This window comes from Pseudopodoces humilis, chromosome 25 (genome assembly GCF_049639895.1).
Source record: "Pseudopodoces humilis isolate 2021_Gansu_Grassland_sample_001 chromosome 25, ASM4963989v1, whole genome shotgun sequence".
NCBI lineage: Eukaryota > Metazoa > Chordata > Aves > Passeriformes > Paridae > Pseudopodoces > Pseudopodoces humilis.
This window is the reverse complement of record NC_142224.1, coordinates 1,522,593-1,539,464: the sequence shown is the minus strand read 5'-3', so window position 1 is coordinate 1,539,464 and position 16,872 is coordinate 1,522,593. Positions and strand designations below refer to the sequence as shown.

At 50.1% G+C, this 16,872-nt stretch overlaps 1 protein-coding gene across 2 annotated transcripts; it reads left to right on the top strand.

Annotated features, from left to right (window-relative positions):
• Nucleotides 1-79: 79 nt before the first annotated feature.
• On the top strand, nucleotides 80-16,310 carry DCPS (decapping enzyme, scavenger). 2 transcript variants are annotated; one of them, XM_014257386.2, is made up of 8 exons: nucleotides 80-261; nucleotides 1,762-1,930; nucleotides 8,985-9,130; nucleotides 9,416-9,564; nucleotides 11,084-11,162; nucleotides 11,664-11,777; nucleotides 14,978-15,088; nucleotides 15,891-16,310. In XM_014257386.2, the coding sequence occupies exons 1-8, from the start codon at nucleotides 94-96 to the stop codon at nucleotides 16,155-16,157; spliced, it is 1,203 nt and encodes a 400-aa protein (XP_014112861.1). In that variant the 5' UTR covers nucleotides 80-93; the 3' UTR covers nucleotides 16,158-16,310. The 2 variants fall into 2 exon arrangements, with proteins under 2 accessions (XP_014112861.1, XP_005528495.1); XM_005528438.3 differs by lacking the exons at nucleotides 9,416-9,564; nucleotides 11,084-11,162.
• Nucleotides 16,311-16,872: the final 562 nt, after the last annotated feature.

Sequence of the window (16,872 nt, the reverse complement as noted above, 5' to 3'; positions counted from 1 at the left end):
CGGGGCTGCGCGACCTCCGAGCCGCCAGGGGGCGCGGTTCCTCAGCGCGCCCTCAGGAACCGCGCGTGCGCAGTGCGGGGGCGGGCGCGAGCCATGGCGGAGGGCCCGCAGCCGAAGAGGAAGCGGGAGGAGGAGGAGGAGAAAAATGGCGGGACCGACACTCAAGGCGGCGCCACCGCCGCCTTCACGCTGTCGGACCTGCGGGTGCGACGCGTCCTGCGGGAGTCGGCGCGGGACAAGATCGTGTTCCTGCACGCGGAGGTACCGGGGGGGGGGGCGGTAGCTCCCACCGCCATTTTGCCCGCTGAGGGCACGGCCCCGCCCCGGCGGCGCGCTCCGGGCAGGCCCCGCCCCGGCAGCACGTGCCGCCAGCCCCCGGCCCCCCCCGCTCATCCCTGCCTGGGCCCGAGCCGCTTCTCCAGCCTGGCGATGCCCAAACCAGGCCAGGCTGGCGGCTGCAGACCTCATTGCAACCCTCTTTCTTGTTGGTATAATTCGGTGCTTTTGGATTCAAGCGGGGTTGTTCGTGCTTGGTAGGTAAAGTGGCGATAGATTGCAAGCAGCATGCTGACTCTGGGACTGTAAATAATACACCTATTAAAGGAGAATTTGTCAAATTGGGATTCTTGAGATTATCTGTGCATGGCGTGGAAACCATGCACCTGCTTCGGCCCGTGTCTCCTGAAGATGTGCATCCGAGCAGGAGATGGGGATAGGAAAGACTCAGGACTCTTTGGTCTTGAGGCAGTGGGTTGCTGCAGTGACTGAACTGGGCACAGACCTCCTGCTCTGCCCTGTGAGTGTGTCAGGAAAATCCATGAACGCCAGAGGTTTATGTCCAACAAGGAGATAGAGGAGTTCTTTGACTTTATTTGAATAAAGGCAGAGTCCACTGGGCCACATGCCCACGGGGTTTTCTCTCGAGGTTTCAGAGCCTCCCTTTTATTCTAACTCCTGGCTGCAGGTTGTCCTCTTCCTTTTCCTGTCGGCTGAGCTACCAGGAAGGTACAGCCTTCCTGAACCACCTACCCCATATCCTTCCTTAAACCTGACATTTTCCCCAAAGTTCAGAAGTTCAGGCTTGTGCAGACCCTCATCTCTTCCAGGAGCTAAACTGCTCAAAGTCAAAGAGGCATTAAGATCCATCAAATTGTTTGTAAAGGCATTAGCACACATCTTCCTTCTCAGGGGTGGCAGAGTTGGGAGCCCCAGGTGAGCCCCACTGCTCTGCCCAGGTGGTGTGGTGAGGCCTCACCTGGGTTTTGTACAGACAGGAGTGATGTTGGGGGATATTCCACACCCAGCACCTCCCAAAACCAGCGTGCTGATGCCACTGGATCAGGGGCTGTGGTTCCTTGGAGCAGGGCAGCAATAAGTGCCTCCTGCCCCAGAACTTGCCCCTGACTATGATGAAAATCCCTGTGCCTGCCTTTGCCCTCTTTGTGGGATGCATCAAAGATGAAATTGGTGCTGTGGGTCAGCAGGAAGCCTGGGAGCATCTGGGGAGGTGCAGATGGGCTGAGTCATTGCCCACATCCCCTGCTCCCCCAAAAACCACCTGTGTTCCCTGATGGGGGAGCAAATTCCTGCTGTGCTTCAGGGAAAATGTGCTCTTTATTTTTGGATGGGTGTCTGGCCTGCAAGGGGGTTTGGGCATAAGGACTGGGGGGTTACAAGGTGTCTGCCATGATCCCTGACCTCTGGCTGTTCACCCTGTGCTGGATGTGTGTTTGCTGATGACTTTATCCATTTGTATTCCAGAGGATTGGTCTCTCTGGAGAGGGCACAGATGCTGTAGTCATCCTGGAAAAGACTCCTTTCCAGGAGGAGAAGATCCCAGACCTGCTGAAGAAGCCCATGAATGCAGAGCTGCAGATGCACAATGACATTTACTGCACGTTCTACCTGAGCCCTCCCCCGGAGCTGAGTGGTGAGTGCCCTCAGCCCTGCTCAGGAGTCCTGGGAGGGCAGCTGGGATGCCAGGATATGGTTCCTGCCCATTCCAGAGGGGAAGAGGCAGTGAGATGGGCAGGGTGCCACTGCTGGACCTGGCTGTGCCACCGTGGTTGTGGTTCAGTGACAGCAGCACACCTGGCCCAGGTGGGGAGGTCAGTGTGTTGTTGCCCCATCCCCCTGCTGATTTCACACATCTTTGTTATAAAACTTTTAATAATCAAGTATGACAAGGGCAGATGGGCAGGTTGGGGAGCTGCAGTGGAAGGCACTTGCCCTGCGGAGAGGACTCTGGTCCCAGTGCGAAGGTGTCCTGCAGTGGTGGTGCTTTTCCAGCTGCCTTTTGAAAGCAGGGCTGGTCTTTGAGCACTTCAGTTTAATCACAGAATCTCAGACTGTTTTGGATTGGAAGGGACCTTAAAGCTTATCCTGTTCCATCCCTCTGCCATGGGCAGGGGCACCTTCCACTATGCCAGGTTGCTCCCAGCCCCATCCAGCCTTGAACACTCCCAGGGATCCAGGGACAGCCACAGCTGCTCTGGGCACCCTGTGGCAGGGCCTGCCCACCCTCACAGGGAACAATTCCTTTCCAATATCTCATCCAACCCTGCCCTCTGGCACTGGGAAACCATTCTCCCTTCTCCTGTCCCTCCAGGGCCTTGTCCCCAGTCCCTCTTCAGCTCTCAGGGAGCCCCTCTAAGGTCTCTCCAGAGCCTTTTCCTCTCTAGGCTGAACACCTCCAGCTCTCCCAGCTTGTCTCCATGGCAGAGCTGCTCCAATCCTCAGAGCATCTCCATGGCCTCCTCTGGACTTGCTCCAGTGGCACCATGTTCTTCCTGTGCTAAGGACCCCAGAGCTGGAGGCAGCTCTGCAGGTGAAGTGTCACCTGAGCGGAGCAGAATCACCTTTCACTGTGTGAATGCTGGGATGTGTTTAAATTCTGGAAGTGCAGTGATAAATTCCATGTCAATGCTTTTATAAACACAATAGCAGCCAAACGTGTTTAATAGTCAGAATTAATCTGAGTGCCTTAAGTAAGGTGTTGTTGTAGGGCCACGTTAAATTTTCAGGATGTTTGATATGCCTTCCCAAAAATGCTCTTGTTTTAGCTCTGTTCCCATGATGTAGGAGGGAGCACTGTCTGGATCTGTCAGCTTGAGTTGTGCAAAACTCCTTTTCTCCTGTGAAGGACTCAAAATTAAACATTTTGTTGTTACAGTGAGTTTCAGTCAGAGGAAAGCACCATAACACCATGGGAGTTGTTGGAAGACGTTAAAGCTCCTCTTTCTTAGCTGGGAAAGCTCCTGTTTGGGTGCCTGTTGTATTCCAGCCCAGCAGGAGTTGCAGTGATTCCCACGAGGTGGCATTGCAAGACTGAAATCCCCTGGGCTGCCTCCAGCTCAGCCGTGCTGGCCTTTGCTTTTCTTGTTGCTCCCCACTGCAGCGCTGTGCAACTCCACATTGCTCTGATAACAGAATTCCTTATTTTGTTTAAGGCTTATGCCAGGTGTGAAGCCCCTCCTGCATGTTTGAATGGGGAAGAAGCCTCTGGCTTTCTTCTGCCAAGCTTTATCTTTTTAATGACTTTTAAATCTGCCCTTGAAAGGTAAGTTTTTGCGGAAGTAGTACACAGTGGTGCATTTTTGCTTCCCACCCCTCTCCTTGGCACTCCTCAACTTGCTCTGGATGCTGAGCAGCCCCACACAGGGGATCAGGAGGGGGCTGTAGACCCTGGAGCTACTGTCCAGGCTCCCTGAGTAGGAGTGGAGAGCAAGGAGCTTTCTTCCTTTGAAGCCATTAGCAGCAAATAGCTGTTTGGTGGGCACATTGCATGAGCTGCTGGTGGGCAGGGAAACAGCCCTTTGTCAGGAGGGGAAGGAAATTACCGTTTGAAACTGAGTCATGGCCCAAGGATGCGATTGACATGAGGAATGAGACTTAAAAACCTAAACAGGAGGAGTTGCCTGTAAAGCTTTAATCAGGGTTTGACCTGGGATGGAGACCCATGGAGCCCTTGCACAGGGTCTGTTGACTCCTTATGATGTCTTGAGAGTTGCAGGGTTAGAGTTACAGGGTTTTATCCCCTGGTCCTTGCAAGTTTACACTTGGGTACAAGATACAGTAAAATATTTTGTAGAAAAGACCAGACTTTGACATGAAGCAGTTTCATGGAACAGTCCTGTCTTGTGGTGTTGTGGGATGAAGGAATTCACGTGGGGGATTTCATAACACCTTGGGCAGCTGAGCCTTGCCACGCTCAGCCTCTTGCTTTCTGAGGTAAGCTAGACCTTGAGACAGAGGAAGTGGTGACTCTAGGTGACTCGTGCTGACACCGTGAGGAGCTGCTTCCGGAGCATTTCTCAATGCTGCCTCTGTGGTCCCAGGGACCTGGGGCTCTTCATTCAGCTGGAAGTGGAGACTTCATTCACTCTTTCCCCATGTCTGTGTTGAACAGAGTCAGGTGCTGCTCCCTCTGCGCAGTCAATCCAACACAGGCCCTGTGCAATGATGACTTTTTTATGGTGACACAGGGAAAGGGAGGCCAAAGCATGTTACTTGAGCAAATGACTCCTCTCTGACCTCAGAAGAGACATTTCACTCGGGGAAGATGAATTTTAACTCTGATGAGATTTTTAGGTCTGGGAGCACACCAGTGTGAAGGCGGCACCAGATGAGTCTTGCTCATCTCATTGATTTTACTGCACTTGTCAAGGCTAAAATGGGAAATAACATTTGCAGACAAGCCAGTAATGGTCAGAGATTGAAGAGCAACTCAAACCCCTGGACTGAGGAAAGGTGAATTTGTGGGGAGTAGTGTGTCAGAGCTGATGTGACTGTGCTGCTGCCAAAGGCAGGTATGTACAACTTATTTTAAGGCCACTTTCTGGATGTTGCCTTAATTTAAGAGGCAGCTTAAACCTAGATGTGAGAGGAACCCCCAGCCTTGGCTTTCCCCTATAGGGAGAGCAGGGGCTGATTTCACAGAAATGGAAACATTTCAACCTGCCAAAGGTTGGATTGCAAAAGCTAGATGGTTCAATATACACATTCCCTGATAACATCTAGTTCCTCACACCCATTTACCAAGGAGAGCTTGACATTTGTGGCAAAAAGCAGCCTCTTTGTGCCTGGCTGCTGTGGGACTGTTTCTCCAAAGCTGTGCTGGTGTGATTTAAGGGGTTTTATCAGTCCTCTGAAGAGTGATAGGCTGAAGCTTATTAAAAACCTCTTAAAACAAGCACAAGGGGAGAAGCTCTGGTTCCCTTCTCCAACATGAAGTGGAGAAATTGTGGGGAAAATGGGAGAGTGTGGAAGGAAAGTTTTCAGTCATGCAGGAAGTAATCCACATCCTAAAAAGAGTCTGGTTTCAGGCAGTGAGGAGCTGGAGCAACTTGCAGGAGCTGCAGTGGGAAGGCTGGTTCTTCTCCCTGTGTTTCCTTGCTTTGGCTGTCTCTGGGGTTTGCCCAGCCAAGGAAACTTTCTTGCATTTACACTTAAATAAAAAGCTTGAGCCTGAAGCTATGGGAGTACGTGGGATGGTTTGGAGGATGGTGGGGGGTGTCACTGTACTTTGCTCTGTGTTTTGTGGGGGTGGTAAACTGCAACTTTCCTCTTTGCAGTGCCTGTTGCAGCTGAACTCCACTGAGCCCCCCAAATCCTCCTGGCATGAGCCCCAGGGGCCAGGCAGCCTTAGCTGAGTCCCTGGCAGCGTGCTTGGCTTGCCCTGGCATGTGCTGGCCTTGGAAACTGTGAGCTCTTGCAGGCTTTATCCTTTGCAGCTTTAATTCATTCACTAAAGAGTGCCCCAGCTGTATGGGACAAAGCCGTGGGCATACCTGGCTGGGGCTGGGTTGGAATCCAGTGTTCCCGTGTGACCCCTGTGCAGTTGTGATCATAAAACCAGACAGGTTTTATGCAGGGGAGACAGGGACACAGTTCATGCAGGGTAGATTGTGTCACAGATTTGCTTAGGGCATTATATATTTAATTAGGGCTGCCTCCAAGGTGCTGTCTTCCTACCTGCTGGTGGGAAGACAGAGCTGGGTGCAGCAGGAACTCTTCCTTGCAGGGGAAAAGAAAACCTGCAAGAGTGCAAGTGTTGACCTCCTTGTTGTTCCTTGGCCTTGGCACCTTCCTGCACCTAATGGTCAGGTTGATTAGGGAGGTTATTAATGAGAACTCTGCTTCTTGATAGCAAAAAGAGGAAACTGCACCCCTGTCCAAAAGGAGAAATACATTGTGCCTGCCTTGTGTGCTTCTCCTGGCTCCCTGGCAGGTTAAAGCTGTCTAAAACAAGCTGACAGTAGGTGTTAATGCTGCAGTGGGATGGGAGAAGAGAGTGTGAGGCCTCTCCTCACTGATGTGCTGACTGCAGGGGGATTTTGGCAGAGCCTGGGGACAGTGTGGCACAGAAGGGGGGATGAGGCATCATTAGTGAGTTTGGTGTGCCCTTTCCTACCTGCACAAGATCTCTCTGCCCATATTTTGTCCTCTCTTCTGACAACAGTTGTCTCCAGCCCTTTTTCCCTTAAGTTCCCCAAGTGGTCTTCTGATTTTCCTTTTATCTTGGGTTGTGTTTTCCTATCTTGTTTTTAGCAGGAGAGGGGAGAAGTGTGTGCCTGGTCAATCTGAGCCTCCTTTTCTCCTGGGCAGTTTCCCAGCACTGTGGTGTTTCCCCTCAAATGCCTGTTGTAGAATGACCAGCCTGGGCAGTTGTTCTCTGCCTCCTGCTCATCCAGGTTCCTTCAATGAAACCTCCTGACTTTTTATAACCTCCAGTTAGTTGATGGTCAGTCTTGTGTTCCAGAATAAACCACAGATGCTGTGTGGTGGCCCCGGGCCGGCATTCAGGAACGGGCTGCCTGATGTGACTCAGATGTGAGCAGAGACAATTCCTGATGCTTCAGCCAGCTTAGAAACCCACATCACGTGTCCAGCGGTTCCCTACCCCTGTTTCCAGGCCAGGGCAGGTTTTGGGTGCCCCACGGCCTACGTGCTGCTCCGGTGCACACGGAGCCTGCCAGGAGCTGACTTGGAAACCAGAGCGTGGCCGTGTGCCAGCACTGGAAAGATTTTGGGGCGAGCCTGGTCTTGCTGTGGATGTTTCTTGCAGCTGAGCCCAGGCTCAGCTGTGACTTTGCATCCTGTGTGTGGCTCCTGTGTCAGGCTCTGAGCAGGTATCAAAAGCCTCTTTGGCTGCAGTGATTGATGCTAATTGGCATCGCTGGGGCATTTTGGGGTTGATGAGACCTTTAGAAGGGAAATAATCATAAGTGAACCACAGCCTTTCCCCTGCCTCCTCTTCCAAACATCTGCTCGGCTGCAGCTGCACATTAAGGAGTTCTATGATCTCTCATTTAAAACACCCTGAGTTCTCTCCCCACCATGACCAGCCACCCCCCAATTGGGGAGGTGCCAGGGTGGTGCATTGTGAGTTCCTGCGCCCCCACGCACTGTGGTTATCACCACCCAGCACTGAGGGGCTTCTGCTGCAGTTTTTGCTCTATTTTTGGGGTATAAAATCAAATTGTGAAAGTTTCAGCCTGAGGCAGGCTTTGGTATTTTATCTTTTGCCTTTTTTGTTTTTTCCCCAGTGCTTTGCTGATCTTTTTAAGTGAGGAGAGCTACAGCCTTGTATTTTTTCTTTGGTATTACATCATCCTGCTAGGAGTGCTAATTGAGTCCTGGAAAACAACCTTGTTTGAACATGTGTATGGTGGGAATCAGACCAGACTGCCCTTGTGGTTTGCATTTTCATATTTCATGTTACCAGCATTTTCCTGTGGATTTCATTAAGCTGGGTTTGGCATGGAATGAAAAGGCAGAGTCTCTCAGATTGTGCAGCGCTGACCTGAAAAAAACAGAAAGCAGAAAACTAAAAAAGACTCAAACCATCCTAAATCCTGGCTCTGGGAACAAATAGGTGTTTATATTCAGTGTCTAGCTAGCCTGTATACATACTTAAGGCATGAAGCACAACTCTGGTGCCCCTTGTCTGCAGCCCCTGGTTTTCTGTGGCAGACCCTGGGCACAAACTGCAGTGTTCACAGTGCCCTGGTCACTCACCTCAGTCTGGTCTGCCTGGGGTTTGCTCAGGCTCATGGGGCTTTTCTCCTTGCATTGAAGTTTATAGCACCTCTGAGTCAGCTGGGAAGGGAAAGACACTCCTGTGCCCTTGGAGCACCTTGGAGCTGTGGCAGGCTCTGTATCTCACATCCAATCTTGGCCAAAGACGGATGTTTTCCGTGTGTTTTAGCCCTGTGGGTAGGATTTACTGCTGCCGACATCACAGCTGCCAGGTTGACAAGGTGAGCACTTGCATCCTGTTTAATGCCACAGAAATTGTGCAGCAAAGTTCTGATCTTGAGGCAAACAGAAAATGCTTTCTTTTGTCAGGGTAAATGATGAAATGCTTTTTGTGGGCAGAGGGTCACTCAGCCCTCTTCCCCTGGCTCATCCTGAGCTGTGTTGACCTATCAGCTCATGTTGCTTGCTCTGGATCTGTCCCTGTGCCCTTGACTTTTTTGCCTCCTGTACTTGGGGCTCAAGGCCAAGCACTCTGACTGAGCTCTGGGAAGAAGCTGCTCCTTGGAGTTCATCTGGGCTTGCGGCTGGATGAAGTTACTGGGTGCGTCCTGTGAGCTTTGAATTTAAGTATGAAGAAGATGTGTCTCTGTCCCCAGGGTCATGTTTCTGTCCTGGTTGTTGACTGCACAGAAACACTGCCCTGGGAGCCCCACCTCTGCCCCGATGTTGCTAATAGGCGTGAAAGAGCGAGTGTGGAGAAACTCAGACAGCAAACTCCTCCACCTGAACTGGAAGGAGAGGCCCTGGCTGTGCCATTGGCTGTTTCTTCCTCCAGAAAAGCAGCAGCAGTGCAGGAGGTTAAAGCACTTGTTTGCTTTCCATGTTCATTCTCCCTCACCCTCTCTTCAAAATGTCTTGGTGTGGCATTTTTTGGAAGGGAAAAATTTGTTGGGGACTAAAGGAAGCAATGTGGGTGATAACTCAGTCAATGTGTTTGTTCCTAGAGATCAAAGCCACAGTGGTGTACCCTGCCACGGAGAAACACATCCAGAAATATCTCCGTCAGGAAGTGCACCTCATCCGTGAAACCTGGGAGGATTACAAGAACATAACCCTGCCCTTCATCCAGTCCCAGAGCTTCAGCATCCAGGTATGGGTACCACGCCCTCTCCTGCAGACAATGATGTCTTTGGTCTCCTCCATCAAAACACTGCTGCCAGAAGGCTTTTCTGAAGCCAGGCTGGAGAGCTGGGAGTGTTCTGCCCCATCTCCCTGGTGGTTGAGTTGCCAGCTCTGTGGTGCTGTCCCCTCTTATTTGGTTGGCTGGGACATCCTTTTCCAGCTCTGCAGAAAAATGTTTGCCTTGGAGCTGTACTTCAAGTTGCTTTTCCCAAGGTTTCTGGAGAAACTCTGAATTATTTTTCTCCTTTCCAAGGTTGGCTTCCTGGGGCATTGGTGCAGTTTGCTGGGCTTCTTAGGACTCTCTGGGTTGTGGTGGAAATGGAAAGACATAGATTGTGCTTGGATTCCTGCATCACAGCTCATTCCTCCTGCCATTCAGCCCCTCAGTCCATATTCCACATGGTAAAACTGTTACTTTTAGCGTGCTGCTTTGCTCCAAGCTGCCCCAGCTTTTTCCTTGGCCTTATCCTTTTTCACTGTTCCTCTCTTTCCCCTTTAGAGAGCAAAGGAATACAAGTCTGTAGGGATCAATTCATGCCAGCCTTTGCAGAAGGGGGAATAAACCAAATCCTGCTGCTCCATTAAAAATAACTCCCCAAAACTAACCAGGAGCCTTGGATGTCCCCCATTCCCCCATCTTTCCTGCTGCCTTAAACTGCAGCATTTATTGGCTGGAGAAAGCCAAGTATGTGTTTCCACCAGGCCACAGCCTTCGTGGAATATTTTCTCTGTGCTTTTGCTCCCAAATCTCTTATGTTTCCTGTGTAGCAGCTGCCTTCAGGAACTGCTTGAGTTCTCACTCTGCTTCTTCCCCCAAATGCTTGTGAGCTGGTTTCAGTACATGGAAACATGTTCCTGGTGACCATCAGGAGCATCTGCTGAGAAATCCTGGTCAGTCCTTGACTTATGGGATTTAATAATGCTGTTCCTTGTCTTTATCCAACTGGTTTTGCCAAGTGGAAAGGGAAATGTGAGGGGTGACAGAAATACCAGGGGATTACAGAGGCGTCTGTGTTTCCTGCTGGAGGATACAAAGCATGGATGCTTTCAGGGTAATGGTTTTATTGTGGTGCCAGTCTCTGGACATGTGTTCTGCTTGCTGGGCTTGTCCTGGGAGCAGCAGGAGCAGTCAGCCAAGGACCTGCCCATCACAAGGCAGCCTTGGGTTTAAAATTCAGCTCATCTGATCAGTAACCTTATTTAGGGCACTGATAGCTTGGCACTTGTGATCAGAGCAGGCATGAAAACCCCAGCAAAAGGCAAATGTCCATTTTCTGCTGAGCTTCCCCCTGAACTTTCCTCCCAGGGTTATGGAATAGAGTGAGCTTGTGCTGTGCTTTTGAGAATAGCTTGAAGAATACAATCTCTAAAATGATGCTGAAGAGAGAAGATAGCAATTAAAGCAAAAAATTCCAGATCAAGGGACAAGAAGTAGTTTTTTCCCTCCAGATGTATTCAGGTCAGTTTGCAGCAATCCTAAGTGTTGATTAGATTAATTAAACTCTTGATGGATTTCCCCCAGAGTGTCTGGTGTGCACAGCACCTCCAGCCCAGCTCATTTGGTGTATTTGTGAAACTGGCTGCACCTTCCCTACCCATCTGGGGCAGTCAGAATATTTCAGGCCTATAATTGGTGGGGAAAATGATGTTTCCAAACATTTTCAGCTTCCAAGCATTAGCAATTTCCTGCTGCCTTGTGTTACCACCTTCCAGGGACGTGGCTGAGGTCTCTCTTACCAGCCCAGTAGTTAAGCTAGGCTTAAGCTAGAGCATAACATGCATTTTGGAAATGTAAAGGATGCTGGAGCCGAGGCTGGGAGCCAGGGAGAGCAAAGATACTTTCCTCTGGTCTTAGTCTGTCACTTATCCCTGGTGTCCTCCATTTCCATAACTCTTCTCTGAATGGTGCTTTGCCTTGCAGGAGGAGCGAGGGGGATAACCAGAGCAGGGATTACAGGCAGGCTGGAGGCTGGAACCTTAAGTGTGGAAGAAGAAGAGTGGTGAGCTGTTTTCTGATCAGCCAGGGAGCCAAGAGACATGCATTGCCCAAAAAAAACACAGGCCTTTCGTATCCCTGTAGTGAGCTGCCAGCAGCCAGAGCTACATCCAACTCTGCTCCTTCCTCTTTGAATAGGGAACAAAATCAGCTGAGTTCCCTTCCCAGACCTGTTTGTAAAGATTTTGCTGCAGCTTGGGGAGTAAAAAAGATGTAAACAGCCCCATGGTACTGCAAGAGGTGCGTGCTGAGCCCCACAGGAGCTGGGTTCCACTGCTTTTTACTGAATTGATCATAATATTCTGGAGTTTATTGGTTGATGAAGTGTTTTATGGCTAATTGATTACAAATTATTTGGTCATCTTCAAATGAAATCAGTTTTTTTTTTGTAATATATTCCAGTTGCAGAGAATGTGCAGTAATCCATGATCTTGGGCTAAATACACCTTTAGATGTTGGTTTTTTAATTCTCTGCTGATTTATAAATCACGTATTTCTCTTTCAGTGGGTGTATAATATCCTGGAGAAGAAAGCTGAGGCTGATAGAATCGTCCATGAAAACCCAGATCCTTCCAGTGGCTTTGTTCTGGTTCCAGATTTAAAGTGGAATCAAAACCAGGTTGGTTTGCTCCTCTAATGCTGCCTGTCAGAATGTAATCCAGAGGAAATGTCCACTTTCAGACTAGTAAGAGCATCCTGAGAGAGTCTGAGTAGGTTTCTGTGCACACTGCTGTTAGTGATGGCATTGCCAGGGCCTCTCAGCACAAGCTGATCAGGGATGCTGCAGACCCAAGCTGTTCTCTCTGCTGCTGAGATGTATTTATTAGGTTCACTTCCATCTGTCCATATCAGCCCAAATGTTGTCAGGATGTGTCCAAACCAAAATCCTGTGTATTTGTTCTGCTGAACTTGTCTGGGTTTTTTTTTGCAGGCCTTGACTTGAGGTGCAAACCAGACAGCTGTGTTGTTTTTGGTTGCTTCAATTAACTCTCCTCTACAGTGTTAAGCAGATGGTTCTTGGCTGATGAGCAGCTGCTTTACCCCTTGTGGGAGTGGCCACTTGGTGAAAGTGATTTTTAAGACCAGGCTGTAATTCTAAATTGAGAATTATTCTTTTGGTTCTGGTTCCCCTTCATGCTTTAAATCTGGGGAGGTGTAGCTCCATACACACACCCTTCCCTTGAAGTTGGTGGCATCAGAAAAAGTTCCCATTGTGTTTCTGATCCTCATATGCTTCTGCAGGGGGCACGTGGGGAGAGTTGCTGTATGATTAAGACTTAGAAATGGAAATTTAAAAAAATGGGAACACAAGGCTGCTGGTGGGCAGCTCCATCCTGTGTCTGTGCAGGGAGCAGCTGTTTGTGGTGCGGAACTGAGTTGTCTCGGGGAGTCCCTGCAGGCTGGTGTCTGCTCCTGGTGAATTCCTGGCGCATCACTGACTCCAAAAATCCCCTGTCAAGTGGTAACTAAGCTCTAATTTCCCTTTGGTTACCAGAGGCACAACCTTCTTCCTGATGAGATTTTGCAGCACAGGGGATACATATCCAGCTTGTAGGATGTGCCCTGTTCAGTGCCCTCCCAGTGGGGCAATATTTGGGGATCCTAAAGCAAGCAGCATCTTGTCCCTTTCCTGGCTGTGAGTCAAGCCTTGCTGGAAATCCTTGTGTGCTGCAACCAAGCTTTGCAACTCACATGGGATTGGGCTAAAATCATAGATGGGCTAAAATTTGGGCTTTGGCTTTCTCTGGAGACCTGCTGCATCCACATCTCCCAGCTGGCATGGGCGGGGAGTGCCTCAGTGGTAGGATTTGTCCTCAGGGGAGGTTTCTCCATGTTCCCGTTGCCTCTTGGAGTGCTGAACAGGATCTTCTGGACTTCTCCATAGCTGCTGGGCTGCTGTCTGCACCCGAGTCACCCCTGGAGCTATCCAGGCCCTTTGCACTGCTGATCTCCTTCCCAGGCAGGCCAGGCAGCATCCAGGCTGCCTTTGAGCCAAGGAATTTCTTCTTGGCTGTGGGTGGCACTGAGCCAGAGTTGATCGCGACAGCCCGGGAACACCGGTTCCTTCTGCCACATCCCACCTGGCAGGCAAGGCCTGGAATCAGGGAAGTGAGATACAGCTCCCAGCAGGACTCTCTGAGCCCTCCCTCAGAAGTCCTTTCAGCTGTGTGGCCTCACACTCCTTTAGTCCCTGGCCTGCAGATCCTGTGAATTCACCTCCATTATTTCAGACTAATGGATGGGAACAAACTTCTCTTTAGCACTGTGAAATCTGCTGGCCTCAGCCTTCTGGGTGCTGCTGCCCAACCTTGATAATAATTTGAATTGGTTTCTTGGGCTGTTTTAAAAATGATTTATTTATTTATTTTACATTTTTTGGTGTGTTTTTTTTCTTCCACATCTTTTGAGTTGGTTTCAAATCTGTAGGAGCCCTGAGGCGTAGCCTGAAGCGATGCCTGGCATGACATCATTCCAGGCCTTTTTAGCAACAGGCTTATTTGTTTCAAACAGCAACATGCAGATGTTGTTCTAAGAAGAGCTGTTTGCTTTTCCTCTCAACAGCCAGCCTGGAGCCAAAGAGCACAAGCTGATACACTGTCTTTTTCTGGAGCTGTGCATGGGAATCAAGTGGAACCATGATCATGGCTGTTAGGGCTGGCTGCAGGAACAGCTCTGTGCTTCAGGAGCCCTGCAAAGGGTCCTGAGAGCATCCTTTGAGACAAGCATCTATTTCCAAAAAGCTGCATTGGGTTTCTCACAGCCCTGGAGAGATCTGCTGGATCTCAAATATCCAAACCCTTTGCTTTCCAGTGTTTATATCATAAAGTCACTAACAGAGCTGGAGGTGACTGGGATTTTTATTTTTATTTTTTTAAAGTGTAATGATCCGTGGCTTTGTGTCATGTTAAACATTGAACGTGCTGAGCGCTTCGGGGAATGCCAAAGGGCTGTCTGAGAGCTGCTCAAGGGACATATTTTAACTGCCCTGGGTTTGTACAGTGAACAATTAGGTCTTGAAAGTTATTTATAGAACTGATGTGACTCAAAAGTGGCCAGTTGTTTGCACAGTGGAAAAGTAGAGAGCTTATCACTGGGGAAATTTTCAGTTTCAGCCACTGTCGTTCACTGTAAATGCTCATCTGAGCATGCTGCAGATCAACCATCACTGAGAGACCTGTGGGGTGTGCATGGGGTGTGCTGGCAGGGGTTTAGTGACCCCACATATCTGGGTGGGTGCCTGCACCTGGTCTCCAGCCTCAGTCACACAGAGAAAGCATTTTTGAGTCGCTCAGGAAGATGTGAAGGTGGAAGGGCAGCACTGAGTGCAGTACTCACAGTGGGAGAGGGCTGGTCACTCCATCTGCCTCTAAAGCTGAGAAGGTATTTGTGATCCCACTGTTTATGGGTTGGGATGAGGCTGTTCTCTTCTGGTCATTTCTGGACAAAACCCAGATTCTCCAGAAATGATGCTTTGAGGTGCAGTGGGATTGTGGGTGAGCACATCCTGTACTGGGAGATTCAGCCCAGTGTGGGTGTTGAGAACAAGTATCCCTGTATGGCACAAGAATCCCTTTATAACACAAATATCCCCATGTGGCATAAATATCCCTTTATAACATAAATATCCCCGTGTGGCACAAGAATCCCTGTGTAACTCAAGTATCCCTGTATGGCACAACTCTCCCTGTGCAGCACAAGTATTCCTGTATGGCACCAGGATCCCTGTATAACAGCCTGGGAAGCTGTGAATGCTGTGTCAGGTCCAAAGCACTGCTGCCTCTTTCTGTGTCCCCTCCATCCCCTCCTGTGTCTCTGCAGCTGGATGATCTGTACCTGATCGCCCTCGTGCACCGCCGGGAGATCAAATCTCTGAGGGATCTCACAGCTGAGCACCTCCCGCTGCTGAGGAACGTCCTGCAGGAAGGGAAGGTGAGTGTGAGGCTGGTCCCACGCTGCCTGGGCCAGGGAGAGCTCGGCTGTCTCTGCAAAGGCACTCCCTGGGTTTTCTGGCACAGCATCTGCCTGGGGACCGCTCCTCAGGAGATAAGTCATGAAACAGGGCTGTGTTGCCCCCTCTGCCCAGACACCCTGACTGCTGCTCTCCATCAGCACCTTCCCCAGATCATGCCACATCCAGGTGTTGTAGGAATCCTCTACACTTCCTGTTAACAGTGAGCTCTTCATATTAACAACCCTGTCCTGATCCCTTGCCTCTTCTCACCGGCTGGTGTGTTTTTCTGCAGGGCGTCTTTGGGAGATGGATGTGCAGTAGTTTCTCTTTCCTTCACTGTGTTAGAATTTGGAAAGTAATTGCACTAGGGAAGGTGGGAGATTAATTAAGAGATTAGTCAGGGGATTGCAGTGAGCAGAGCCAGTGTTCTGGAGTTTGCCATTGCTGTTGATAGCTTTAATTACACTGGCTGGTAATGGATCCCTGTTACTTTTCCAATGAGTTGGAGTGATAAGGGTGAAAGGGAAAATGATAGGGGTGGATAGCACATCCCATCGTGGAGACATAAAAGTGGGGCAGCTGGAGGCCTTGCTCTGTCCCTGCAGAGGCTGAAATGGAGGGTGGGGAAGAGCTCTGTCCTTCCAAATTTTCCCCTTCCCCTTGCTGTGAGGAAGCTGAGCTCCCTTTTACTTTTCTCTGTCTTCCCTGCCATCCAGGGCTGCTCTTTCCCATCCATCCCAAGGATTTGCTGGTGCTGATCTCTCTGTTTCCCCTCTGCAGGAGGCCATAGTGAAGCGCTTTGGCGTGCCTGGCTCCCAGCTGCGGATCTACCTGCACTACCAGCCCTCCTACCAGCACCTGCACGTGCATTTCACCGCCCTGGGCTACGACGCACCGGGCAGCTCCGTGGAGAGAGCCCATCTCCTGGCTGATGTCATCGACAACCTGGCCATGGACTCCATGTACTACCAGAAACGGGCTCTGACCTTCCCCCTGAGGGCTGATGAGCCCCTGTTTAAGAAATTCCAGGAGGCAGGAAAAGTGTGAGGAGGCAGAGGCTTTTGTATAATTTTTTTTTTTTTAAATAAATACCCATTTTTGGGCTTTTTTTTCTAAGGTTGTGTTCCTCTTATGTTTTTAAGCTCTGTTTTTGTACAAGGTGGGGCTGATGATCCTTTGCTATGGAAACCATGTTGTCTGTTCAAGTCCATTAAAATATTGATTGAATAAACCCCTTTGAATGTGCTGGATTTTACCTCAGACTGGGCACCTGTGGGATGAGTGAGCAGAGGGGTTTGGGTGGGAGTGGCTGTGTGTATCCATCTTTTCCACCCAGATGTCAGCCCAAATACGGTAGTAGGTAGATGGACAGGTCCAAAAAACCCTGCTGTCCTCAGAAAGCTTCATGTGTTTCCTACAGATTTACCCTTGGGAGTGAGATTGTTGCTTTCCCCGAGCAGGGAGGAGGGGTGCCTTGCTCCAAAGAACTCCAGTGACTAACCCGAGTCCTCACCCTTCCTGTCTGGCTGTGTGGAGACCAGTGCTGTGTGCTGCCTGATCCCCAGCCCGAGAGCCATCACCCCTCTGCTGCTCCTTCATCATCTGTGTCTGAAACAGCCTCGTGAGCAGGGCAGCCCCTTTCTGACAGAGGCTGCTCAAGGGTTTGCAAGAATTGTGGGTTAAAGCCCCCCCCAAAAATAAATAATAGTGCTCTTCCTTCTGCTAAGGTGGTGGCAGGACGGGAAAGTGCCAGGAGTTGGAT